The sequence below is a fragment of the Tachysurus fulvidraco genome, chromosome 20, assembly GCF_022655615.1.
Source record: "Tachysurus fulvidraco isolate hzauxx_2018 chromosome 20, HZAU_PFXX_2.0, whole genome shotgun sequence".
NCBI lineage: Eukaryota > Metazoa > Chordata > Actinopteri > Siluriformes > Bagridae > Tachysurus > Tachysurus fulvidraco.
Genome location: NC_062537.1, coordinates 13682701 through 13709390, shown reverse-complemented (window position 1 = coordinate 13709390; position 26690 = coordinate 13682701). Strand labels below are relative to the sequence as shown.

Sequence of the window (26690 nt, the reverse complement as noted above, 5' to 3'; positions counted from 1 at the left end):
TCTCTTTACACAGAACTGAATCAGTGTTACCCCACTTGCATTCATTACACAAAAATCAAATTACAATAACAAGTCTGCACTCACTGCTGTTTGTCCTAGCAGGCATTCATGTTTTTTTGTTTTTTTTTTGGTTGTACAGTATGAAAGAGAAGGCACTGATGCCAAAGCACATATCTAACACCCATACAACCAACACATGTTTAGTTGAATCTCGCCACAGTCTTTTACCTCACCCAGTGATTAGCATGACAGGGCCAATCATACTGCATGTCCTGGCCCATAGCATGACCACAAGCGCCTGTGGCCTGGGCAGCTGGGAGCTGCAGTGGCGCCTGCTGTCCACCTGCTTTCGAAGTCTTTCAGCCTCACTGAATACTGGCACATCTGACCTGAGGGTGTGTGACATGACAGAAACAGCTGTGTGGGATTCCCCAGACACGACAACAACACCATTTCCTCAAGGCCTCCATAGTGAAACACTGCTAATGATGGATTTCCACTTTTCCTCGTCCACTGTGGTCTATAGTTCCTTTTAGTTCCCCTTAAAGTGTGAAAAAAAAAACCTTCAGTACAGAAAGGTATTATAGACATCAAAACTTTCCAAATTTTTAAGCTGATGTACAGTAACTGTACTATTTATCCTGACTATTTACTGGAGCACTGGAACTTTTAAGTCCTGTTCTTTCCAATCAAAGGACACATACATAGATTTTTAGCAAGCAATGGATCCAGGGATCGCAGGAACAGTGCGAGTGTGAGACAGGAATACACCCTGGACCGGATATTACTTACATTCAGATGGTTTAAGTTAAGATTTGTATTAAATCCATTTTATACAAGTGACATTTTGACCAGGCTAATAGCTATAAAAACACAAAAATAACTATGATTTTGATAATGTTGAGTTATACATTTAACATTAAACCACTGTAACACCACCAGCCCCTTCAACGGTGTTTCACAGATTGCTGGGGTTCCTCAGATGGCACTATGAACATCAGAGCACGTGTCCTCTTCAGTACAGGCAGAATCACGTGTGAGCATTGGCACTTACATAATAATATTATTTTGATAAATCTTGTTAGATTTGTCTGGGTTATAATTTCCTGACACATGAGAATGCATAAAATTTGGGAATACTGACATTAAGATTGATGTTTAAAAAAAAAGAAAAGACTTGATTACATTAGAAGCCTGGAAGTCTGGAAAAGCATTAATTTCACTCATCAGCAGCTCTCTAATGAGAAAGATTGATGCACAGAACATGTAAAGCATGTGCATATTAAACCGTATTAAAAGCTGCCAACTTTACATCGGTTTTACCTCCTTTCTCATTCCTGATCTAAAGGTTTTCCTATAAACGATTCTTTACAGATGATGCATCACACTTACTCCTGAAACATTTGGACAAGTTCAGTAGGTCCATCATTCAATCTGCTCTGAACCCGAAAGCGTTGTCGATCATCATGTTCAACCACCATCTTCAACTAGTAATACATGGACAACATTAATCTAAAAGACAGCAGAGTAGACAGAAGAGCTTTAACTACCCTGTACACAGGATCTGGTTCTATTTGCTCTGTACATTATAAGGTCTTATTGTTTGGTCTGTACTGTATGCTTTATCAAGTGATTTTCACTCTTAACATGGAAAAGAAATACCCACAAAAATATATATATGCTTACGATCAATAGAGGTGTAAAAAAAACATGTACATACAATTTTTACATAGTTTTATTTTTTAATAAGTTAAATTTTTTTATTCACTTGCAAGTGAAGCTTGAAATCGACACTGAATTGAACAGAACGATTAAATCCTGATTGTCAAAAATCACAGATTGTCATGTTACAGTGAAAATGTAAAGTGTAAATTCTTCTGTCCTGAAGGCCGTCTGTGTGATTCGGGTACGAAATGAATCATATCAGTGCTGAACCAGATCATATTGGATCGGTACTGAATCAAAGTATACAGAACATCTTAAATGTCTAAAAGATGCAAATTTACACTCCACCAAAAAATGAACATATAGATAAAATCATTTTTTTTTTTAGCAAAATATTGTTATGAAAAGTGTATTTATTCTTTGTAAGAAAGAAATGTAAGAAAAACTATATACACTTTTTTTTTGTACACACAGTGTAACATTTAACTGAGTGACACTTGACGGGTCACACAAAGAGTCCTTTCTTTTTTTTGTTTCTTTTCAATGCAGCAACGTCAACGGAGTCCGTCGGTGCTTCGGCCCACACGGGCATCTTCCTCTTCGCTGCCTGGATTTCGGTCTATGGAAAAAAGTGAACGGGATAAAACAGTCTGCCAATATACTGTAATAATATATAATGAATGAATACAAGCAGAGAGTACATGTGGTTCATTTTACTTCTACACTCAAGATTAAAATCTTACACTGATTTTTATTTATATTGGGTTTGGAATATATTGTTTTTTTTACTTTGTTAGATCACTGCTAATCATGAGCAGGAAAAGTTTGGACATAAATAATTAACAGTGGATTTGTATATCATAAACGATCACATAATTATTATTATGGACGCAGTGAGAAGTACTGAGTTGTCTTGGTGAAAGTGTTTAGCCCCAAGGTTTCCATGCATAATTTAACTTAACTTACACTTAACTTACAAATGATAACTACTATTAGAGTACCTTCCAATTAACTATTAATCGCTCTCCAGGCATTTCATTGTCTTCTGGTTCTCATGATTTTTCTCTCTCCTTAATGGTCTTAATCTTAATGACCTCACCAGCACCACTCCAGACAGGATGCAGCAGATTGAGGAGTTTATCTATTTAGAAACGAACCCTAATGCTCACATATTGATCCATAGATTTGTGTCAATGCAGCACAAAAGACTGTTGATGAATGGCCTCTAAAACCTGCTTATATCACCATAAATGTCCAGCTCAAGATATATTGTGGCTTGTTAGGAACATTTTGAATAATAATAGGTGCTGTTTGTGATGGTATGAGAATGTTATATTGAGCAGTGATGTAAAAAAAAAGGTTTTAATCGTTTAAAAATGGATTTTCTCCCACAATTATACAGCATGAATATGGCTGAACACCAATCAGGAGCTAATATTCACACAGAAAATAGGTGGCATTCTCCAATTGTTTTATTTTACAGCTTACTGTGCCTTTCAGTGAGAAATAAGAGAACAGGAAGAAGCAACACAAAGAAAGCTCCACTTTTGTCCCATGACAATACCTCTGCTATTACGTCCAGTAAAGAGCTCTGGACTAGACGGGAAATTTACGGGCAGGAGGGGATGAAACCCCAGATGTGTCAAGTGAGTCTGTGTGCACGAGTGTGTGTGTGTGTGAGGGCAGGCAGGGGTCAGACAGGCGCTAAGCCACACCCCTTGTGCTAAGCTACACCACTGCACTCATCTTGTTAGAGGTGGCCATGATGGCCAGATCGATCCTGTCGTGTGTCATTAGCCTCGGGGCAGAGGTCAAGTCCCAGAGGCCACAGTTGCAAATAAACAAAGCACTTCACGCTGCACGCCCATTAGACCTACATTAGCTTGGCTGATGTTTTATATTCATACACCTGTTTGAAAGTTGTTCTTTAGACGAGAGGACATGGAAAAGGTCAGCAAAACCATGACACCAAAACCTAAAAGTAGTGCTTAGAATGAGACCTCACAGCTACAGCTGAGTTTTAGGTTTAGGTTCCAACACAGGAAAGTGGCTCCTCAGAGTCCACACCGAGTCACTCGGCAATGCTGTAAGTAGGCTTTGTACACAATGGAATAGGGAAGTGATTGAGATGAACGAGTCGGATTTCTCATGTGGTCATTCATTTCTTTACCGTTCACACTTATTCATTTGTTTGTAGAATGCTAATCAGAACAAAACTGATACATTAGACTTGTTTGCCATGTGGGTTGGATTGGATTTCACTCATTTACACATTCAGTCTTTCACTCTACACACACTCACAAAAATGTTGGCTGAGGAGTGTGTAGGGCTGAAAATGTGATTACATTCATTGGTTCTAAACCAGTAATGGAAAATCCTAATCAAAACAAAACCAAACAAAAAGTGCAGACAGGAAGTATCTAAATCTGGAGAAAAGCTGTACTGACAATAAATAAATGACTACATAATCATTTCAGTACAGTACATGCTTTTAAATCATTATGTGTACCATGATTTTTGTTTGTTGGTCTAAACTTTCACGTCACATTTCTGCCTATAAAATGAACGAACAAACAAACAAACAAACAAATAAATAAATAATGCTACTCACAACCCAAAAACATGAGGCATGTTGAGTACACTTTCCGAAGGAACTCGAATCAGAGTTAAATGAATTTTTTTTCACGAGTCCCTGAACTGAGAATAAACTGCTTAGATGTACGCCTAACTCATGAGTGCGATTGATTTGTTCTCGCCTCCTCTTTAAGATTTCAACACTGCTTATGTGTAAAAATGATGTTTCGCAAATTAGTTTATGTATTTTATTTCGAATGTATATAATATGAAAAACAGGCTGCGTTGACACGAGTAATATTCTTTGCCTGAATTTTCTTTCCGATATAATGTCTAAGGCCGAAGCCCAAGACAGCTCTGATCAGCAAATTGAAAGAAAGCTGAAAAAAAGGTTAAATAATGAACTCTAATGCCAAATGATTGCAGGTCTGTATATAACCAGACAAAAGAGGCTATTAAACCTGTAACTATTCATATGCAATATTTACAACTTATTATCACAGTTGTGCCTGAATCGATAACTAATCGTAATGCTTTTTGAGGAATACCTTGACTGGTGAATTACCAAACAGGTCTTGGGTGTCTGAGTCCATGTTCTTCTGGTTCCAGGAAGCCAATTCAATTCCACTGCTTTTTGATGGCCTGGCATCTTCTACGTTACACTGAGCAACACTGCTGCTTGGCCCTGCAACCTAAACACAGTGTGTGAAAGAGACTGCTTTATTATAGACCGCTTTAATTTCTGCTAAAAAAAAGAGTAAACATATCAAAGAGAGAGATACCTCATATTACTTGGTTATGTCTGAAGACTCTAACGAGAATTCTATATCTGAGTCAGACTGAAGTTTTATCCACTTATTACTACAGTAGAAAGGTCTTACGGGAAAACAGCAGACTAACCTTCGATGTCTGGAACGTCATCAACAAAGTCAGCTAGCTAAACACGAGCATTATAGTGAACACCTCAATCAGAGCACCACCTAGATTGGTCATTGCTAGTTAGCTATGTTAAATAGCTTGCATCCTGATGTAGATATTATGAGAGCTAGTTAGGTTTGCTAAAGAGATAGAGACTAGACATGGCTGATGTCACTGCAACGTCTTAATCAAGGGTCTATACAGATCAAGACATTCAGTTTGACGATATATATATATATAAAATCAGGTGAATATTTCTTTCTTATGGAATCAGGAACCTGCACGTAAAGATTGACACCAAGGAATGTTACGATTTATGAGGTTTTCACTATAATGGACATGTTTAGCTAGCTAACTGTGTTGACGTTACAGACATCGCAGGCTAGACTCCCGTTTTCCCGTAAGACCCTTCTACAGTTGTAATAAGTGGATAAAACTTCAGTCTGACTCCTAAAATATAATTCTTGTTAAAGACTTCATTCATATCAATGGTATAAAAAAAGGGAAAGTGTGAGATTTTATGAAACTACAGATCTGTAAGAAACTTCTCAACACTTTTTAGATGGGTAAATGTATTTATTTTTAATATATTCATTAACAAATAAATGACTGGCTGGGTGACAAAAAAAAGACGATACCTCAGGCATGGGAAGTTCACTAAAGAGTTCATCGTCACTCATGTCCATATTGTCCAGCTTTGGCTCCAGCTGGTGCGTTTGGAGACCTGAAGTGACAGCTTTACCGACACCATCTGTCTGGATGAGCTTTTCCTGAGTGAAACAAGAGAATTACTTCAGTTCCTTTCCTTTTAAAACCCACTAGAATTCACTTTATGATTTTAACTAGCACAGAATCACTTTCTATAGATTGGATATGGAGGAATGATAACCTGTTTAAAAATGCACCAAGTGAGCATTTCATTCGCAGCTAAAACTACTTTTTTTTTTCATGGGTATGAACAGTCCCAGTGGAAAACAGGTCTAAAGCAATCAGAGTGAGAGGAGGGAGCAAAGGTCACACACACACTGCCTTTTCTAGCCCTCCTCTCTCTTAATGAAAGTTTTAAGAGGTAACAACGTATAGAGAAAACAAGAGCTCAAAGCCAGAGTGTTCTTAAAGCACCGTGGATGCAAGGCTCTTGCTCATTTCCTGCGAGAATACACTGGGGTCAGCGGACTTCTAACGCCTGCATTTAAACAGAAAAGTGATAGAAACCTGAGAGGTTCAATCACAGTTTAAATGGTCACATTCAGCCAGTAACATAAGTGACCTCAGAAGTAATGAAAAACATTGTGATGGAACAACAGAAGTGACAATAACACGATTTTAAGAGGGCAAAAAGAAAGAAAGAAAGAAAGACAAGATTCTACCACAAATTCCCTTAATGTATTTTGTTGGTTTGTTGCTGTTTTTCCTGGACAATAAGAACAGTCAGAAACTGCACAGAAAAGCTCTGGTGTGAAGGCTACCCACTAATTACCTGCTCAACCGTATTTTACTGCCCAAACACACCACAGTCCCGCCTTCCTCTCAACAATTTTTTCCTTTAGTTATTTGTCCCCCCCCCCCCCCCCATCAGTCATGCTGCTTTATTGTGATTTTGCTAAATAAGCAAAAAAGCTTGCTTTTTATGTGTATCACTGCAGCGAGAGGGCTAAGGCAAAACCGTAGACGTTGGCATCTCTGGAGTAATGGACTCTTTACCTCTGCGCCTTCTGTGGAGCCACAAAACTACAAAGTAAGGGAAAGATTATAGCCTCTGATTTAGTATTGTGCGATCTATCTAAAATCACTAACTTGCCTCAAAAAACTGCTTTTCTCATTAACCATTTAGAAATAAATAACACAGAATCAAACAGGAAACTGCATTAAAGTTATATAGCATTCTATCTGAGGAAAAAGGAATACAGATTTACGATGCTACTTCTTTTGTAAACTGAAAGCTTTATCCTTGAGGTGAAAGAGGTGAAGACACTAGGCAGAAAGCGCGTTTCTGCCCTCTTCTGGTCGCTCTTACGAACTGAACAGCTCGGATTCTGAGATTCTGTGCTACAAGAACAATTCAAGGTGCTGCTAACATGCTTAATTAGCAACAGTTGTTTGACCTACTGAGCTGATAACCTGGTTAGACTTGGCACCAGCTCCGACCTGAGACTCTATCCAGGTGATCTGGTGATGTTGTGATGGCAGGTTGACAGGCTGTGGCTTTGGAAAGCCTTCATTCTGTAGCTTAGCAACACACAGCCTGAGTAGAAAAGTGCTGATGTCTTCTGGCACCATAGTACGAATGTTCTTAAAGTCACTGAGATCTGAAACACAGCCAGAAAGAAATGAGAAAGTACGAAACATGTTATACACCGTATGACTAGGAGTTTATGGTATAATTGGATGCTATAAATGCAAGTATGAGATCGCTGTGTTACCCGAGCTCAGAGGAGGAGAGGCGAGGATGCGTGTGATGGTGTTGAATAGTGACTGGGACAGGCCGGCTCGCTCGGTGTCCAGAGGCTGGCTGACTTTCAGAGCCTGTAGAAGATGAGATTCAACCACCGCCATGGGCAAGCTGCGAGCATCAGCTACTTGCCTCTACACATACACACAAACAGAGCTGAGTAATGAAAAGATGCGTGAATATTAAATTCAGCTGACAGTCATGCTCCATATTCACACGTAGAAATTGTATCATTAGAACAGCAAAGCTATAAGCGATCAGATCTTTACCATTTATCCAAAACATCAGCCTGTAGTCTCTACCAGCACCAAGGATCAGTAAACACAAACAAATACCCAAACAATTAAAAAAAAAAATGAATGAATGAAAAACATTTTTGTTGTGATTGTAGAAAAAAAAATAAATGCTTAGTATTATCAAAAAGGATGTATTCAATTTCAAAACATAAACGATATATTTTATAAACCATTTATTATGTAGTCAATTCTAAAGTCAATCTGAATAATGAAATCAATCCTACTGGCTAAAGCAGGGATGTGAAGCAGGAACAGCATCAGATCTCTCCAGAATTTTAAAACTGAATTAAAAATACGTTTTTAAGAAGGTGCTATTATTAAAGCTCATTTTCTGTAGTATTCCATTTGCTACATTCCGTCTGTCCTCCATCATTTCGTATTTAGTCCTTTATCTGGTCATTGCATGCATTTATTTATTATGCAACATGACCTTTAGATCTGTCTGTGACAAATAAAATAATAATAATAATAAAATAAACAATTAAAATAAAAAAAAATAAAAAACTCTAACTAAAAAAACTTGAAGTGGACTACATTATAACTCAAACATATTAATAAATTAATTCATATATTGTGTGTGTCAGATTGACTTACTTTTAGCTTGAAATACCCTGTTATTAATTAATAAATTAATTAAATCATTATTTTTTTAAATCCAAAAGAAGGCTAGGAATAAATAAACAGTTTGTCCATAACCTGTACCTTACCATGGTTTTGCCATCAATCTGGAAAAGTCTGTAAGTTATGGCCACGCTATCAGACAGAGACGGCGTTGACACTTTTCCTGTCTGTGCACTGTGCGCCAGTTCAGCACAGGAAGAAGAGCTGGAAGTCACAGCCTCCTATAAGTAAGTAAGTAAGTAAGTAAGTAAAGAAATAAAGAAAGAAAGAAAGAAAGAGGGCAGGTTCTTATGAGCATTTACATAATGCCACCATTTGATTTCACAGAATATCCTCACACTCAGTTTGGAATATCACAAATATATTTTAAGGCTTGTAGTGATGTTTACCTGCAGGACGTGTATCTGGCAGAAGTCTGTGATGGTCTGGAGTAGAGGAGCCAACATGGCTGCTTTAGCCTCTGACACACCGTCTACCAACTTCAGCTTAGCTACTGAGCAGGGCCTGGTATGCACACACACACACACACACACACACACACACACACACACACACACACACACACACACACACACACACACACACACACACACACACACACACACACACACACACACACACACACACACACACACACACACACACACACACACTGTGGCATCAGCAGCATGAATCAGTGTATACTCCTTGCCTTGTGCCTACAGTTCAAACTGGTGGTGGTGCATGAGCACTTTTCCTCTGAATGAAAATTCACCGTATCTGAAAACACAAAGTGGTTCCATGAACATGACAATGATTTCGGTGTACTTCATTGGCCTTCCCAGTAATCCGATCTGAAGCCAAGCGAGCTAGAAGAAGGCATGAACATGCAGCTGACAAATCTGCAGCAATTATGTGATTATGTGATGCAATCATGTCATCATGAACCAAAATCATAAAGAAGTATTTCCAACACCTTGTGGAATTTATGCCACGTTGAACTGAGGCTGTTCTGAGAGTGAGTGATGTAGTGGTATGGTATAATTCTTATAACAAAGAGGATGGTGAGTGTACAAGGCCGTACACATTTCTGTGTTTGTAAGCATGTGTGCGATTCAAAAATCATTCGGATCTGTTTCGCATTATTTTACTATACCTTAACTTGGCCAGGTCCAGGAGGATTTTGTTGGTGGCCAGAATGGCAGGAGGGATGTCCTTCATACTGGCTAGTTTTTGCCTCTCAGCTACCAGCTTGCTGTACAGCTCAGCCTTCAACAGATCACAACATACAGAGGGGCAGGATGAACCGAGACGACCCGTTTCCTCCGTTTTAGGAAGGTAACATAATTTTGATGCTATATTATAAAAGTACAATTATTAAAATTCTCAATACCATCCAGCCCATGCTTTTGGGTATAAAATATGAATTAAAAACCCAGCAAAAGTACTGATAAATAAAACTGACAGCAGTACCTGTAACGTCATTTCTTTGGCAGAGACTGCAGGAGGCTGAGGCATGGTTTTGGGAGCAGGTAGAAAAATACCAGGAACTGACCTGACAGGCAGCAATAATGTTAAACAAATTCAATAATCAATATTAAATCATACTGACCTAATTGACCCACCAGAATGGAGCTAAACTTAGATATAACTGCTTTTTTTCAGCACATAAATTCACTATACCTCCTGTCCACGGCACTGGAGTCCACCTGAAACCTACAATTTGTTGTCTGCAATAAACAAAGGAAGTGTAAAAGATGATTATGAAAAACAGCAACTTGTGTATATTGTGTGCAATTTTAACAGACATTTGGGTTTGCAAATGCGAATAAAAAAAAATAAAAAATACACGATCTGCCTACACCGATCAACACTAACCTGAGCTGTACTTGGTAGAGCCTGGTCTTTAACATGAACCACAACAGGTTTTGGATCTTGTGCTTTCCTAAAGACAAACATCAAGAACGAAAACACATACAGATGTGTGCTTATGTTGTGATGATAAAAAGGTTTTGCATTTAAAACACACCAACATAAACTAAAACTTCACCAGTCTTTACCTGCACCACTTAATTGAAATGAAAAAATAAATAAATAAATAAAATCAACCAGTAATGCGTCAGAAAGGAAGAAGGAAATCCTGGAGTAACAGCTGGAGTCTTTTTAAAAGAACTTGACAAAACGAGTGCCTATGAGAAAAAAACATGGCTAAAATGATTTGATTTTACTGCAGCATTTTTCAAAATTTGTGACTTGCAGAGTTTTTGTGCTTTTTCCCGAACTGAACTACTTAAATTAGTGAAATTACAATGATTCTTCTTTTAACGTTCTACCACTCAAGACACAAGCAGTATTTAATCATGTTCTAGAGGAACTGCGAAAAATCTGTGGTCGTTTTTATCTACGCTGAAACTGCAAGCTCCTCCAAAGATTGTGGAGTCGGCTTGTTTCGGCGTAAATTACCATAATCACAAAATTGTGAAGAGACAGAACACCTCAGAGTGAGTTGAGGCCACAGCAGAGAAACGTGCAGGTGTATGAATGAACAAATGAGAGCTTGAAGGAAAGAATGAGTAAGTCAGAATGTGACAGGAAGGAGGAAGAGAGCAAGTGGCTAAAAAAGGGAAAAGGCAAATACGGAGGGTTTAAAGTCAGACAGTGATACTGTACGTGGTGAGTGGGTGATGCAGTGAACTCTGTCAGCAAGATATTTACACTTACTTTGGCACATAAACTCTTGAACTCAGTTCTCGGTTTGGTTGAAGAAGGAGGGTTCTTTGCTTCTCATCCTGGGCTTTGCTTAACCATGTCCTGCCCTGTGACCATATCAGATCATAGACGGCTGGTAAACAACACACTAAAGTGCATGTGTGCAAATGTGCACGTCCTTGCTTTCTTTAAATTTGTTATTGAGCAGTTGAGATCCTAATCTCAGATCCTAATATCTCAGATATTCTTCACAGACTAGAAATATACAGTATATACCCACTGAAAACAGCACTGCCATTGTGTCGTGTGTTCACTTCACTACACTTTTTGTGCTTCAGACAACAGTACCTTGGGAGTGAGTTTACAGAGCGTGCTGAACTTATTATAACCAGAAGCCTCCATTAGGTACTTCTCGCTGATGAGCTCACGACCAAGCGCCCTCCACCAGGCTTCAGACACCCCCCTGCCCACGCCGAACAAAGCGTCCTGACGAAAGCGATCAGGAACTCTCTGAGAAGTCTGCAAAAAGAAGAAAATGAGCAGGCAAAGATGATAAACCAAATAATCCATCAGGGAGGCATGTAGGGTATCATTCATGCATGACTGTATAGTTGTAGTGCTGAACCTTACTGAGCCGCGCAGCAGCAAGATGGGAGCTGTAATGCCAAATTTCTCTCCCATCGCACTCACTGCTCCCATCAGCTGGTAGGCACATGTGCCAAAATCCTGAGCATCTTGCTCCTGGCTTTTAATGGGCCTGAGAAAATCACAATAACATGTTACAGATATGACAGCAGTCCACAGATTAAATCTACCATGAGCATTGATGACAGAGTACAGAACAGTACAGAATCAATAATCAAATTCATAAGGCAACCCAAAAAAGTCAAGAATTCTCAAATCTGATTGCTCAGAATGTGCCAATAAAGTTTTTTGTATAAAAGCCGCTCTAACAACAGTACTAGGTACAATGCAAATCACAGGTTAATATTAATGCACTCATTCTAATACATTACTGTGTTTAAAGGAAAATCCTTAACATTAATAATGGTTGGTACCTTAAGTATTAGTATGTACGGAAGATTTTGTGTGTAATTGTTGATATGGTTACGTTAGCGTCCGCCGGCATCAACTCTGGAAATTTGCAACTCCGAATTGCAAATATCCAACTAGGACATTTAAAACTTCGACGTGGAATTCCTACTCAAAAAGACAGGAATGTATCTCAATCCTGAGCTCAACAAATGATGTCATGTCACCATGGCTAACTGCCCCATTAACAAAAATAAATAAAAAAAATCAATTTGTACTTCAAATAACTAACTAATTCATACTACCTTCCAATAGCTAACTTTTGGTCTCCATGTTCTTTTTAATGCACAAACCTTGAGAATGATGTAATTCTAAGTTAAGCTGAATGCACCACATAATTAACTCATATCTTAAACCCTTTAATTATTTAATTGTGGTGTTTATTTTATAAAAGATTGATAGTGAACAGAAATCCTGCCTGTCTTATTGCCTTGCACATATTTTGGTATGAACAATACATGGCATGTTTTTAGCAATTTGGACATTTATACAAGTCAAAATAGGAACAATTAATCAATCTAATAGTTATTAGATATTTTAATAGTCTTTTATTATTATTATTATTATTAAGTTTCGAATAGCAGGCTAGCAAACAACAGACTTATCAGCCTGATTAGGCATTCAGCATTCATCAAGCTGTCAGTAAAAATTCAGATGATGCCCACACAACAACTGACGTATACAAAACAGTACGTAACTGGATGATTATAGAGTGGATGATTATAGAGCAGGAATCCGAATGGAAAAATGACATGATGATTATAAGTGAGCGGGCGATTATTGAGAGAGAGAAAAGGGAAAAGAGCTTTAGAGATTACAGGAAATTGGTTAATTATCAAGAGAGAAAAATGATCTTGAGACTACAAAATCACATCCTGGTTATAGTGAGGATAAATGAATTATTTGTTGCTTGGCAAATAATAAATCAAATAAAGTATTATCATTAGCGATTTCTTATGCTGATGACACGTACCCAGATTTGCAGTTGTCACAACACTTGCCGGTCCCCATAATACCTGAGGTGACTTTTCTGAGTTGCTTATCTTCAAAATGAGACAAGATTAACCTGCAAATTAGAATTTTTTACATGAATAAACAAACATTAGTAAAGAACAGAATATAAAAGATTCAAAAAGAGACAAAAACATAACATAAATAAAAAATTCTTATACAAAAAGCTTTAAAAAAAAAAAAAAGAAAAGAAAATCAACTAATAAACAGCATTTATTCCAATATATTGGAGTGAAAAGTGAACTCTAGTGTACTCTATTGTTTCTAGGCATAGAAATATACGAGCATATTATTCTAGAAAAGTAAAATACGGCAAAAAGGATTGTTGGATTCTATTATAGGAACAATACAAAGAGAGGGTTGTCAAGCCAGCACATTTACATATGTAAACAAGTAAGAAAATTTAAAGGCATGCAGTGAACCTACTTCCTTCTGCATTTAGTGGAATTCAAATATTTTTCCATCTTGGCCATCATTTCCATTTTGTAGCCCCTGAATCGGTCACTTTTCGTCTGGTTGAGTAGAAACCTGGGCAAATCGTAAACTACATAAGGTCAAATGCTTACTTTAGCACATGCTGATTCTTGTAATTCTACTCATGTTGCTATGCCTCACATGAAAAGGAATCCAGAACATACTGAGTGTTAGAAAAGAGTCACCTGTTTAGTACCATATCGCTAGATGTCCAGAGGACATGGCAGGCACTGGGCAGTCCGTCTCTACCTGCCCGTCCAATCTCCTGGTAGTAGGACTCCATCTCTTTTGGCGCGCCGTAATGAATGACCTTTCTGATATCAGGCTTGTTAATTCCCATTCCAAAAGCCACGGTAGCCGCCACACACTAGGACATTTTAAAAATGAACGACATGAGGTAATCATCAGTTTGCTACTGGGCAGTAGGGCCTAATATTTATATCTTGATCTCATTTACAATGACCAAGCTTTCTGTATAAATTGGAAGCGTCTCTATTTTCAGAAGGGCCATAAAAATATATGTAGCAGCAAAAATCACATTGTTCAGTTTAGTTTTTCAGCTCGGTCGCATTGTATTGTGTTGCTTTACCATCTCACCTCATTTTACTACAATTAGAAAGTCTAAATTGAAATGTTGCTTGGTCACTTGCCACTTAAACTGTGTCTTCCTGTTGCTCAGGTAAGTAGAAAATGAATGGTTTCCTGTCAGTTTGTTGCTTTTCACTGTGAATACAGGAGTTACACGATCAGCTCAAGTAGAGCGGAGACAAACCTGTATCTCATCTCTCATGAACTGATACTGTGTTTCTCTCCTCTGCTTGATGCCGAGGCCTGCGTGGTACACTCCACAACTGATGCCCAGCTTAAATAGAGCAGATGCCACTCTCTCTGCTTCCTTCTTTGATGGGCAGTAGACAATGGCTGAGCCCTCAAATTCATAATCACCACTAAAAAGGGATTTCCACAAACAGAAGATATTACCAGCAGTCCTGTCTAATAAGTCCTCATTAACCAGATGGTTTATAAACAAGGCAATGGCACACCTTTTCTTTTTCACCAGGAACGACTTGAGGTCTTGGATCATGTCGCCAGATTTGCGGTTCACATCCAGATAGAGGTTAGGCCGATCAAAAGAAGTGCAAGTGACCTGAGGGTTCACCAAGTGAAGGCTCTTCACTATGTCGTCCCGAATAGAGGGGCTTGCTGTGGCTGTAAGTGCCACGATGGGAACCTATGTAAAAGTTGCATAAATGTATCAATAAAATAGAAAAGCTGGATATTTTGTGGAATTACTATGTGAATGTAACTTACATCTGGAAGTCTTCTTTTCAGTTTGCCAAGGTCTCGATAAGCACTTCGAAAATCGTGCCCCCACTGAGAAATACAATGGGCTTCATCCACTGCAATCAGACAAAGACCTATAAAGACAGCAGATTTCCATAAGTTTATTAGTTGAACTGAAATCTCATGAGGGTTCTGAAATGATGGAAAAAAAAACATGCTAGTCAGTTTAAGATGACACATTCCTAGTCTCAGAAATCCCAGCTACCGAAACAAAAAACAACCAACCAGCCAACCAACTAGTGCAAATAAAGTAAGCAGTCAATCTTGTCATCACGCTTCACTGGAAGAAAATGACTAGCTCATGTCTAAAGCAGCTTTCTTAAATACCACGGCCTCCTTCGCCAGGAAAACAAGGTCAGCCTTTTGAAAATGGCCGTGATTGCTTACCAACTGATTTATTTAGCTGTTCAAGCAGAGATATATTTCCTGAGCAGAATTCTGGGGTCATGTATACGACTCTGAAATGCCCCCTAGAGGTCAGAAATAAAACAAAAAAATCCACTTGTGAGAAAAATAAAAAGAACCTGCTTTTAGATTTAGATCAGATCACAGCAAAGTTCAACCTACTTTAGTAAGTCAGCAGAAACGTTCTGGGTCTGAGCCGATCCAAGGAAACAGGCAGAGATGTTGGACATCCTGTAATACACAAATTGAAGTACATATGAAACGTGTCTGTATTAATAGAAACCTACAAGAATAACTCAAACAATGCTGTCCATATCAGGCATTGAGGGTACGGTTAAACTTCTTGTTCTTGTCAGTATTTTGTATTCATAATATGAGAGAGAACGATATTCTCTGATTGTGATTATAAAGATTTACATCAGAGTTATCTGCTGTTATGCCAAGCAAGAAGTTTAAGGGATGTGTTCATTATAGTATTACTGCACGCAATATTGTTGAACATACAGAATTTACGCTGATCTGCACTGTTTCTGTTTATTGTCTTTTTTGTGTTGTCTAATTTTTTGTATTGTCTTCTACTTTTTTGTTTGCTCTGTCTTTTGTCCTGCACTGTCTTGTTGTCTTGTCCTGCACAGTTTACACCAGGTTGCACTTTATGTATCTAGGACTAACTTACTAAGTCCTTATAGCCCTGTCTTTGTTTCATGTATCACCACAATCCTGGAGAAACGTTGTCTCATTTCACTGTGTACTGCAACAGCTATATATGGTTGACATGACAACAAAAGCTTCTTGACTTGACTTGTATAGAATAACTGGCCAAATCAAGCTGCTCGCACAACCAGGAAAATGAGCTCCCTCAAGGTTACCCACTTGAGCTGCAGCACCTGGTCCTCCATAAGTGCAATCAGAGGCGAGATGACCACGCTGATGTTCACACAGAACACAGGAGGAAACTGGAAGCACAAGCTCTTTCCATAACCTGCACAAAAAAGTTCAACATCATAAAATAATCGAAATAGAATCAGCTTTAACTTTCATCGTGAAGTTAAAATCAGCTAGTTAAAGGGGCAGAGTGTAATTTTTCAAGCTTTCTGGAAACCTATTTAGTCAAACTGCAATTGCAGGTGGGAAAAAGCACAAGCTATAAAAGCAAACATAATATTGAAATAATAATAAAAATATATCCAGATCAATTACATGAATCACAGCTTTGCCTTCCTAAGCTTTAAGTGTAACTTGATTATTACAAACCTTACAGATAGCATCTTTAATCCGCCCTGTATCCCACCTGAGATTTTTATCTTCAGGTATTTTAAATAATTTAAAATGACTGTGCTGGGAGGCTTGCACACAAAGCCTCTTATATAGAAAAGCCGATATCTACTGTTTAAGCTTAAAAATACTTGCAATGCAAATAAGTTTGTGGAAATTAGTTTATCGAGGCCATTGGTATGAACTGGCTAATTATACGTCCATTATGACACACCGAGAGCTTTAAATATATATTTATATATGTGTATTAAAAATTCATCACCCTTTGCAGAAAAGGAAAAACCCATACCAGTTGCCATGACAACAAGGTTATCCCTCCTCCGCTCAAGCACGGACTGAATCACTTTCCATTGTACCCTGCAGACAAGTGTCATGTGCTAAATTAGACTTAGCTTCATTGAAAACTGCAGTGGTAAAGAACATGCACAGCCTTTAATACACATTCACATCAGAAACACAATACAATATATAAATAGATTTCTCTGTCTCAAAATTCAGGAAAGAACGATGACAAAGAAAAAACAAAACAAAACATAGAATAAAAATGTAGGTGCAGACATACGGTTTAAAATTGTGATGTCCAAAATACATTTTCAGGCATTTAATCTGTTCCAGAGCTGGTTGAGGAAGATTTGCATCTAAATGTGAACAAAAAAATAAAACACAGAGGACAACAATGACTGTGAGAAATGTCATGACAAACCCACAAACAAAACGTGCATTAAAAGGTTGCATTAGTCAGGAAATCATCTGTTGCATTGCATTGTCTATGTTATGAAGGTTGCATTGTATTTTCTGTGTTACTGCATGCTTCGAATTACAGAAAGTGATGTTATTCAAGCAAATGGTTCGTTTATGAATGCCATTTATACTGCTTAAAAGTTATTCGTTACATTTTTTAAATTTTCTATTTATTAGTCATCTCCTTAGTACGATTACATACATTTTAGTATTTTAACATTTTCGTATATTTTATGAATAATTTAGTCTCTGTGGACAGATTAACATGCGCATTTACTAGATAAATAGTAAATGCGCATGTTAATCTGTCCACAGAGACTAAATGCAAGATCCGTGATAAGCATGTTATTCAGCCTAATCGTTAGTCGCATGACCACATGAAAATGTCTAATGCTCCTCTTTATTTTCAATTAAAAAAAAAATAGCCATATTTGCAAAAGTTATACCGTACAACAATTAAAGTCTCAATTCTGATTGGTTAGGAGACACTGATCATTTCCAATAACAGCAGATTTCACTATTGTGACATCTGCAAGCCAAATGATGCCTTTATACTAATGAGCTTGTTCCGATACTTTATGGTAATAAATTACCTTGTTACTTGTAGAACAAATTATTTACATATGTATTTTATAGCATTTTGGAAGGAGTTACTAGTGTCAGCATTTCACAACAAGCCTTCAGGATGGATGACTCCTGTAAAATAAGCTGCATTGTCTGTCTTAATGGCCTTACAAGAGGGAGACAAATTATGAGGGAAGAAATCTTTACACAAAGCTGTTGTAGGGACATCACACTACATGTAACTGTACAGATGTCATTATTTAATTAATATGGATTGTCATTATAAGCGAAATGTAGTGGGATAAGAGAAATAAATCACTTTTGAACCCGTCGTAATAGGAAAATATTTCATCAAAGCACCTGGTCACTGATTATTTTTCATCAACTGTCTTCATTTTATGAAAAAAAAAGGGAATTTTTTTTAAATTGTATGCAGATAAAAAACCCGAACTAGATTATTTACCAAATCCTTCCTCTTCATCCTCTTCAACAACCTCATCTTCATCATCAGCAATTAGCTCAGCTTCATTAGGCTCCTTTTCAATACTGTCATTCAGTTTCTCCATTTTTTCAGCACACTATTGAAAAAAGAAAAAGAAAACTAGAAATAGATGAAGAGACTGAGCTGAAGCTGTTGGAAGCAGAATACACACAAGCTTATTTTAGATTAAATGCCTACTGATTAAAAAGGATTTTAATGTCTGATTTTCACCATTTGTAATATTGCTGTCTGGAAGTCGAGTATGCCGTGTCACATCAGCAGAAATGTGGGCTGAGTGTGTATCTTTATAACTAAAGCTACAATAATGTCGTAAGTTATACGGCAGTTCCTAGTGTTTACACAGAATTGTGCAGAAACGCCTTATTGATAGGCAAGGTCAGAAGAAAATGACCAGATTGGTTGGAACTTCCAGGAAGGATACAGTAACTCAAATAGTCACTCTTTACAACAGTGGTGAGCATCTCAGCATGCACAAAACATCAAACTGTGTGAAGAATGAGCTACAACAGTAAAAAACCACACCGGGTTTCACTCCTATCAGAGAACAGGAATCTAAGGAGAAACCGAAAGCAAACATGACCACAAACTCATAGAAACTAGAGAGCTGATGATATTAAGAATTATTTTGGTGATGTTAGTCAGCCCATTTACATTTACAGCATTTGGCAGACGCCGTTATCCAGAGCGACTTACATTTTCTCATTTCGTACGACTGAGCAATTGAGGGTTAATAGCCTTGCTCAGAGGTCCAGCAGTGGCAGCATAGTGGAAGTGGGATTCAAACTCACACCCTTCCAATTGGTAGACCAACACTTAAAGGCTGGGTGCACGACTTCAAAAATGCTTCAGAAAAATGAGTCGCGCCGACTAACAAAACAAACGTGTAGCCAATTAGCAGAAAGGGGTGTGTCTTCTCAATATGCGACAGAGAGAGTGTTCAGTGCGCATGTCGTCTTCCGCGTGAAACAGAGCTAAATGTTTCACAGTACAACACACAATGCTACAAAAACACATTTGACCTGTATTACTATAGTATTACTCATTTATTGATAAAAATATCCCCTCGGCCAGCTGCCCCCAGGCAGGTTCCACCATAATAGTTGCCTGGGTTACGTATGTATGTGTGGGGCGGAGATATCAAAACAGGGGTGACACCCATTTGGGTTAGGGGTGTGTTTGTTTATGTGATTTCAAATGTCAACATAGGCTTTCAGAGATCGTGCACCCTGCCTTTAACCACTAGGCTTTCACATCCCCTCATGATAGCCCCAGACTCTTGTTCTTGTCTGAGTGGAACCTGGTGTGGTCTTCTGCTGTTGAAGCCCATCCATCTTAAAGTTTGATGTGTTGAGATGCTTTTCTGCTCACCATGATTGTGTTCTTTTTAGTGGGTTACTATAGACTTCCTGTTAGCTAAACCCAGTCGTTCTCTTCTGACTGCTCTTATCGAAAAAGCATTTTTACAACAGGACTGTCTCTCATTCAGTGTTTTCTTTCAACACCATTCTTTGTAAACTCTAGAGACTGTTGTCTGGGAAAATCCCAGGATATCAGGAAAAAAAACAAAACAGTCCATCTGGCACAAACAACCATGCCACGATCCAAATAATGGGGATCAGAGAACATTTTCTGCCGTTCTGATGTTTGATGTGAACATGAAGTGAAGTGAAATGAAGCGCTTGACCTGCATCTGCGTGATTTGTTTTTGCATTGTGTCTCAGCAGTTCACATCTGGCTGACTAGTTAACTTCAAGAATGTGCCAGCGTTCCTAAAAAGTGAATAGTGAGGATATACAACATAGCTTTACCTGTATCATTTCATTGTCAAGCTCCTCATCACTTTCAAGTTCGTATGACAACTCAGCAGAGTCTTCCAGAGCCGATCTCTCCTTCGTTAAATGAAAGAAGAAGGCTGAGCCGTTTGAACGTGCAAAATAAATGCCTTTGGTTTTTTTTTTTTTTTTGGTTTTTTTTTTTAAAAGAATGCTGAAAAAGCATTACCTCGAAAGCTAAAATGGATTGCTCCTCGTTCTCCTCCTGTCTGGTCTGCATCTCCAGCATCTGAAGCTCATACTCGGAGATATCGAAGGACATGAGGCATTCCCTCTGTACTGTCTGAACAGGGTCGTTTTTATCCTCCTCCAATGACACAGAGTGCTTTACATAATCACGTTCGGCTTCAGGATTTATGGTGTCCATCACAGCACTCTGGGAGTTAGGATTTTGATCCTTGCTTGCTTTAGAGAAATGTTCTTGTGCGATGTTTTCGTTGCTTATCAGGTGATCTTTAAGAGATGCAACTTGCTGAGCCAAGTCATCCACTAGCTTTTTGGTTCTGTAGGATCAAATTTTGTGTTGAATGTTAATAAATATTCTTCAACCAGTTTGCTAAAAAAAAAAAAGGATTTACAGTCATTATATCAGCTTCTTATTTTACAGAAATGACCCTAATTCAATGCTCCCGGATGGAGAAAAAGAGGAAGTAGGAAGCAACATATCCAATAATTTAAATATTGTAGTTGCAAATCCATTATTACAACTATAATATAAAACAAACACACAAAAAAAAACTGGTAAAGATCGAACCTGCTTGTACAGCTTTGTCCTTCAGGAATACATCTAGTAAGGTCCTCAAGTTCTTTGCTAATCAGGCAAAGATTCTGTTTCAAACAATCTTGAGCTTTCACTGAACCTGCATCATTGCAACATGAACATAATCAGCAGAAGCACAAATATTATAAATATTTTTCATATGGCCAAAAGTTTGTGGACACCTGACCATCACAATTATTTGTGCTAGATGAACATCACATTCCAGATTTAGCCTGCTGTGCTGTTATAATTAGCTCCACTCTTCTGGGAAGGCTTTTTATTTGGGCTCATTCAGCCACAAGAGCATTAGAGAGATCAGGTAATGTTATGCGAGGAGGCCTGGAGTCCAGTGTGTGTGCCAGTTCATCCCAGAGCTGTTTATTACATTTAAGGCATTTGGCAGACGCCCTTATTCACAGAGACTGACAGTTTTGCTTATTTTTACACAACTGAACAATTAAGGGTTAAGGGGCCTTGCTCAAGGGCCTAGCAGTGGACACTGAGTGGACCTGGGTTCTAAATTCATGACCTTCCGATCAGCAGTCCAACGCCTTAACAACTAAGCTTCTACATCATACAGCAGGGTTGAGGTCAGGTCTTGGTGCAAGAAACACAAGATCTTCTACACCAGCATTGGCAAACCACACCTTCGTAGACAGGCACCGTCATGCTGAAACAAGTTTAGGTTGCTTAGTTCAAACAAGGGGTTATTGCTTAAACGTACAAAGGCATTCTAAACAACTGCGTGTCTCCAACTTTGTGCCAACAGATTCAGGAAGAAACACGTATGTGGTTACGTTTTGACGGTCAGGTGTGTAAAAAGTTTTGGCTATATAGTTTACAACATTCACTAAGTTTCTTAGTTTAAAAATAAAAAAGCAAATAGAAAAGTGCATGCAGTATTAATCACCTGGGTTCTGCACCATTCTGTCTAGCTTCTGATGTGCTAGGAATCCAGCCTGTATGGAAATGTAAAGAAGTCACTAAAATGTTGTTTTTTTTTTATTTTATTTACTCCAAATATGTCCACAGAAATAATAAAAGTCATTGGTGTGATACCGATCAGAAATCAATTATTTTTGCATCAACAGCACATTAGTATCACAGCATTCATTTGTCAATGATTATGATCGATGCTTTACTTATTAAAAACAACATGCTGTTACAGTTAGAAATGTCCACAAGTCAAGTTAGTTTCTATTATCACTTATATACTAGATATAATTAAAAAAGTTTGTTCCATCACCATCATGGACAGCTCAGGTTGTCTGATTAGTTACAAGGACAGAGAGGCTAGATTGAGATGGTTTGGACATGTACAGAGGAGGGAGACGGTTATATTGGTAGAAGGATGTTGGAGATGGAGCTGCCAGGTAAGAGGTCAAGACGAAGGGTAAAGAGAAGATATATGGATGTGTTAAATGAGGGGTTGAAGGTAATTGGTGCGAGAGTAGAAGATGCTGAGGATAGAGTTAGGTGGAAACAGATGATTGGCTCCGGCGACCTCAAACGGGAAAAGCCAAACGGAGAAGAAGAAGAGTTCCATCACCATCATGCTATTTGTCTCGTTTTAATTTACAGTAATAAGAGAAAACCAGAAACACAGACAAATTCTTAAGATCTAGTGGAAATCCTTCTCAGAAGAGTGAAGGTTAAGGTCTTCATCAAGAATATATGGGTGTGATGGTCAGGTGGCCACAAACCTATGAACAGCTCTCAGAATTCTATTGACTAAATGTGTGTAACACTCACATAGGCATCTGTTGCAGCATATCGTTTCTGCTCCTCTGTGAGGCCAAAGTCATCCCAGTGGCTACAACGCACATCCTTGTCTTTAGTGAGCCGTTTTTTGAACAAGTGCTTGACCAGCCCATCCAAGCTCCATTTCTCAACACATTTCAGCTGATTTTAGAGGAACAGACAAGAAAAAAAACATAGTATCTTATAGTATTCTGTAATGCAGCAATAACACAGGCTCTGACTAGATATCTTAGGTTTAATGAGTTAGATTTAGGTTTGACTATTTGAGCATGAAAAAGCCCAAAAAAAAACAAACAAAAAAAAAAAAGACTTACTTTCTCATTTGCCAAATCAGAGAGCTCTACAAAATTCTTCAACTGGATTTCATAATCAGACAGCAGCTTCCACTTATCTCCTTCGACGCCCACCCCAACCTTTTTGATGCTCTCATCCTCCAAGAACATTTTTAGGCCAGGAGGGAATCCTGCAACAGCATGAAGAGGTGAGTGGGAAGCTTGAAGAAAAAAATCCATGATTCATTTATGACTGCGAGCAGAGCCGTCTACCTGACATCGACGAGATGTGAAAAAGGTAGCATTTCTCCTCGGAGGCGCAAAGCTGAACCAGAGCAACCTTTTTAGTCTTCCCCTTGGTGAAAGACGGAGGCCATTCTAAATCGAATCCCACCGCCGAGCCGGACACGAGAGAGGATCTGTGTGGAGACGAAAAGCACAGAGGGACAGCAGGATTAGAATATACCTAATGTAGAGATATTCTTTATTTTTCGTTAAATATGTACGTATATCTATATTGTATATGGTGCCATAGTGTGTGTTATAATCCTGGATCGATCGAGCTTTTTGGTGTGACATTCTCTGCAACATTCTTTATTGCAGTTATCAAATATTACCTTAAATCCTCTACTAAAAATGAGCAATCGTTTTTCTCCTGGCTGTAGATCACTCTACCACCAAATTCCAGATAGGGAAGATCGTCCTCGATGACATTCTTTATGTAGGGTCCCTGTGACTGATCAGGAAAAAAAAAATCATACTTAAAAAACAAACAAAACAAGTCCTTGCCGATTTACAGTGTCCACTCTCAGAGATCAGAAGTATGTAAATGTTTAAGCTTTGTTGTTATAAACATATTTTCCTATGTATGTAAAGCACTTGAATGTAATACTATGCAAATTTGCTCACGCTCATTTGGTTAAGCCAAGATTCCTTTTCATCGACGATGAACCAAGAGTTTTACAGTAAAAAACGAAAGCAAAAGAGCAGTTGTTGCCATGTGAACTAAAATATAATAAAATAAATAAACACACACACACACACGTGTATATATATATATATATATATATACATACATACACACACACACACACACACACACACACACAAACACATATATATATAGTTTTTTATTTATAAAATATATAAAGTAATTGTACAAAAGTAAAAACTAAAATATAATAAAATAAATAAAAAAATATATTTATTTTATTTATATTTTAGTTTTTACTTTGTACAATTACTTTTTTCATGTACTATTATTAATAAAGTGCAGTAAAATTCTTTTTCTACACAATCCAGAAATATGGAACTTTGAAATAACAGAATAAGCCTTATATTAAAATGTATATTTTTTTGCCGTTCGTTTGTCTTCAGCCGCTGTGTTATTAAGGCTGTGATGGATGCAGGGCCTCTCCCATAAACACTGGGATTTATGTTTAACTACAGTGATTTTATCGTTGCAAGTAACCAGTTGCTGCACTATGAGGTCACCGGTAGGTTGCCATAGTAATAACAATTTCGGAATGAGTCACACAATCAACATTTCACATCAGTCTTCTTACATGAAACATTTTGGATGCACATTTTGGATCTAGTTCATCTATATATATATCTCATATTATACAAGCTGTAGGAGAAGCAGAGTGTGCTCTACACTCCCATTGGCTCTGTCACTCAAAATCTGTATAAAGTTAAATTTTTCACAACATTATTGTGCTGCTTGACATAATCCCACCTAGTCACAAATTGTCATAGTCGCTCATGTCAACAGAAGCAGATACTTATTTCAAAATGAATGTTCTCCTGTTGCGTTGTTGCTTTATGTGTAAATGTAGTGTCAGGCGAGTGTATAATCTAGATGGGACACCAGTTCATTTCAGGGCTTCATTTACACATACATTCAAATACTTAGGTGCAATTTAATGTAGCCGATCCAACCGGACCAAGGAGCTGTGAGCTTTATGCCTCCACTATTATATGTCTGTCTCAGTTTCTTACAAAAATATTTCAGAGTATTATTTCATCCTGACATCTAAACCAGTACAGATGATTATAAAGCTTTTGCCTTTCTGTTTTACTGCTACTACATTAGAACTATACAGTTAATAGAATTACAGCTCACTGCTAATTTAATAGCATTATTCAAAGTAATTCCCATTCCTAGAACAAGATCCTGGATTTTTAAACATCAGTTCCCTTTTGTCTCTTCAGCTTGAACTATCGCTGATCCGGTTTTCCAGGAGAAAAATCTCCAGGGGAAAAACCAGGAGAAACAGCCACACGATTCTCAGCAAAGCAAATTGAAAGTAAATTTTGCTTGTTTTTAAATGTTCAAATTATAACTAAAAAGATGTGTTTAAAATCCTCACTCTCGCTTGCAGGGATGTTCAGTAGACATGAATATTTACACAGTATATGTATTGTTTAAGGTAACCCCATATCTAATCCATTTGTTTGTTTATCTTTTTCTTTACCACAACGACAGTTTATCAGCTGTTCAGCGAACTGTGTGATATCAGGGTAATGATACTGATACTCTGTACTATAAATGATAAAAGAAACACATGAGTAAGAAATGATTCAGCACATACAACCTTTCCAACATATAAGCCACAGGGGCAGTTTTCTGTACCACGACAGGCAAATTTGTCAGCAATAGTCAAATAAGAGAGATGGATGGTAAACTTTAAGCATGGACGCTTGCCAACAGTTTTCCCTACAGGCAGACGTTGGGTCATATTGGCTTTCAGACTAAAACCTATGCAAATACACTACAGAGGTGCCACAGAGTCTCTCTTTGGTCATAAAGGTAAAAAATAATAGAAGACTTGGCTCAGATGAAAACAACATGAGACGTGATGTCAAGGATAAAGCGGTAACAAAGGTGGTTTATGTATGGTTCACAAACTGTTATCAGGGATAAACGATCGTAAAAGAGGACAAGGTTTTGTTGTTGATGGAGATGACAACAATAATGTTGACATTTCCCAACAATGGAGCTTTAAAGGTAGCCAATTTGGTAGTATAGATCGTATTATCGAGAGTTATTAATCGCGGAGACATTCTAAATGACAAACATTTCAAAACTTGAACTTGGATTTGTTCACAGGTGACAAAGTCACGCAGTCAAAAGTCAAGTCTAGTCAAAGATGCCTCAAGTGCAAAAATGCCTCGAATGCAAAGATGCCTCAAGTGCAAAGATGCCTCGAATGCAAAGATGCCTTGAGTGCAAAGACACATCACGTGCAAAGACACCTCAAGTAAAAAACACCACAAGTCAAAGATACCTCACGTGCAAAGATACCTCACGTGCAAAGATACCTCACGTGCAAAGATACCTCACGTGCAAAGATACCTCACGTGCAGGTCTCTTTAATTCAGTACTTACTAAAGGGAACATGGATAAACAGTGAGAAAAGCTTCAAAAACAAGAATTAAAA

The 26690-nt window shown here is 37.9% G+C and overlaps 1 protein-coding gene across 3 annotated transcripts in view; it reads right to left on the bottom strand.

Moving 5' to 3' along the window:
* Window positions 1-1717: 1717 nt before the first annotated feature.
* wrn (WRN RecQ like helicase) overlaps window positions 1718-26690 on the bottom strand; it is a 25644-nt gene continuing 671 nt past the window's right edge. The window contains exons 2-35 of one of the 3 annotated variants that reach the window (XM_027141140.2): window positions 23865-23983; window positions 23521-23666; window positions 23290-23438; window positions 22967-23116; window positions 22125-22173; window positions 21209-21314; window positions 20624-20957; window positions 20431-20511; window positions 18584-18698; window positions 17378-17453; window positions 17105-17172; window positions 16414-16522; window positions 15703-15771; window positions 15523-15605; window positions 15103-15209; window positions 14835-15022; window positions 14564-14738; window positions 13977-14158; window positions 13744-13845; window positions 13280-13372; window positions 11845-11971; window positions 11563-11733; window positions 11227-11321; window positions 10384-10450; window positions 10189-10235; window positions 9979-10060; window positions 9662-9774; window positions 8916-9030; window positions 8613-8747; window positions 7581-7743; window positions 7267-7466; window positions 5796-5927; window positions 4788-4931; window positions 1718-2284 (exon numbers count right to left, since the gene is read on the bottom strand). In XM_027141140.2, coding sequence (XP_026996941.2) covers window positions 2171-2284; window positions 4788-4931; window positions 5796-5927; window positions 7267-7466; window positions 7581-7743; window positions 8613-8747; window positions 8916-9030; window positions 9662-9774; window positions 9979-10060; window positions 10189-10235; window positions 10384-10450; window positions 11227-11321; window positions 11563-11733; window positions 11845-11971; window positions 13280-13372; window positions 13744-13845; window positions 13977-14158; window positions 14564-14738; window positions 14835-15022; window positions 15103-15209; window positions 15523-15605; window positions 15703-15771; window positions 16414-16522; window positions 17105-17172; window positions 17378-17453; window positions 18584-18698; window positions 20431-20511; window positions 20624-20957; window positions 21209-21314; window positions 22125-22173; window positions 22967-23116; window positions 23290-23438; window positions 23521-23666; window positions 23865-23983 — 4206 coding nt within the window. In that variant the 3' untranslated portion in view covers window positions 1718-2170. The remainder of the gene's footprint in view (window positions 2285-4787; window positions 4932-5795; window positions 5928-7266; window positions 7467-7580; window positions 7744-8612; window positions 8748-8915; window positions 9031-9661; window positions 9775-9978; window positions 10061-10188; window positions 10236-10383; window positions 10451-11226; window positions 11322-11562; window positions 11734-11844; window positions 11972-13279; window positions 13373-13743; window positions 13846-13976; window positions 14159-14563; window positions 14739-14834; window positions 15023-15102; window positions 15210-15522; window positions 15606-15702; window positions 15772-16413; window positions 16523-17104; window positions 17173-17377; window positions 17454-18583; window positions 18699-20430; window positions 20512-20623; window positions 20958-21208; window positions 21315-22124; window positions 22174-22966; window positions 23117-23289; window positions 23439-23520; window positions 23667-23864; window positions 23984-26690) is intronic. The other 2 variants (XM_047805103.1, XM_047805104.1) reach the window with 2 other exon arrangements.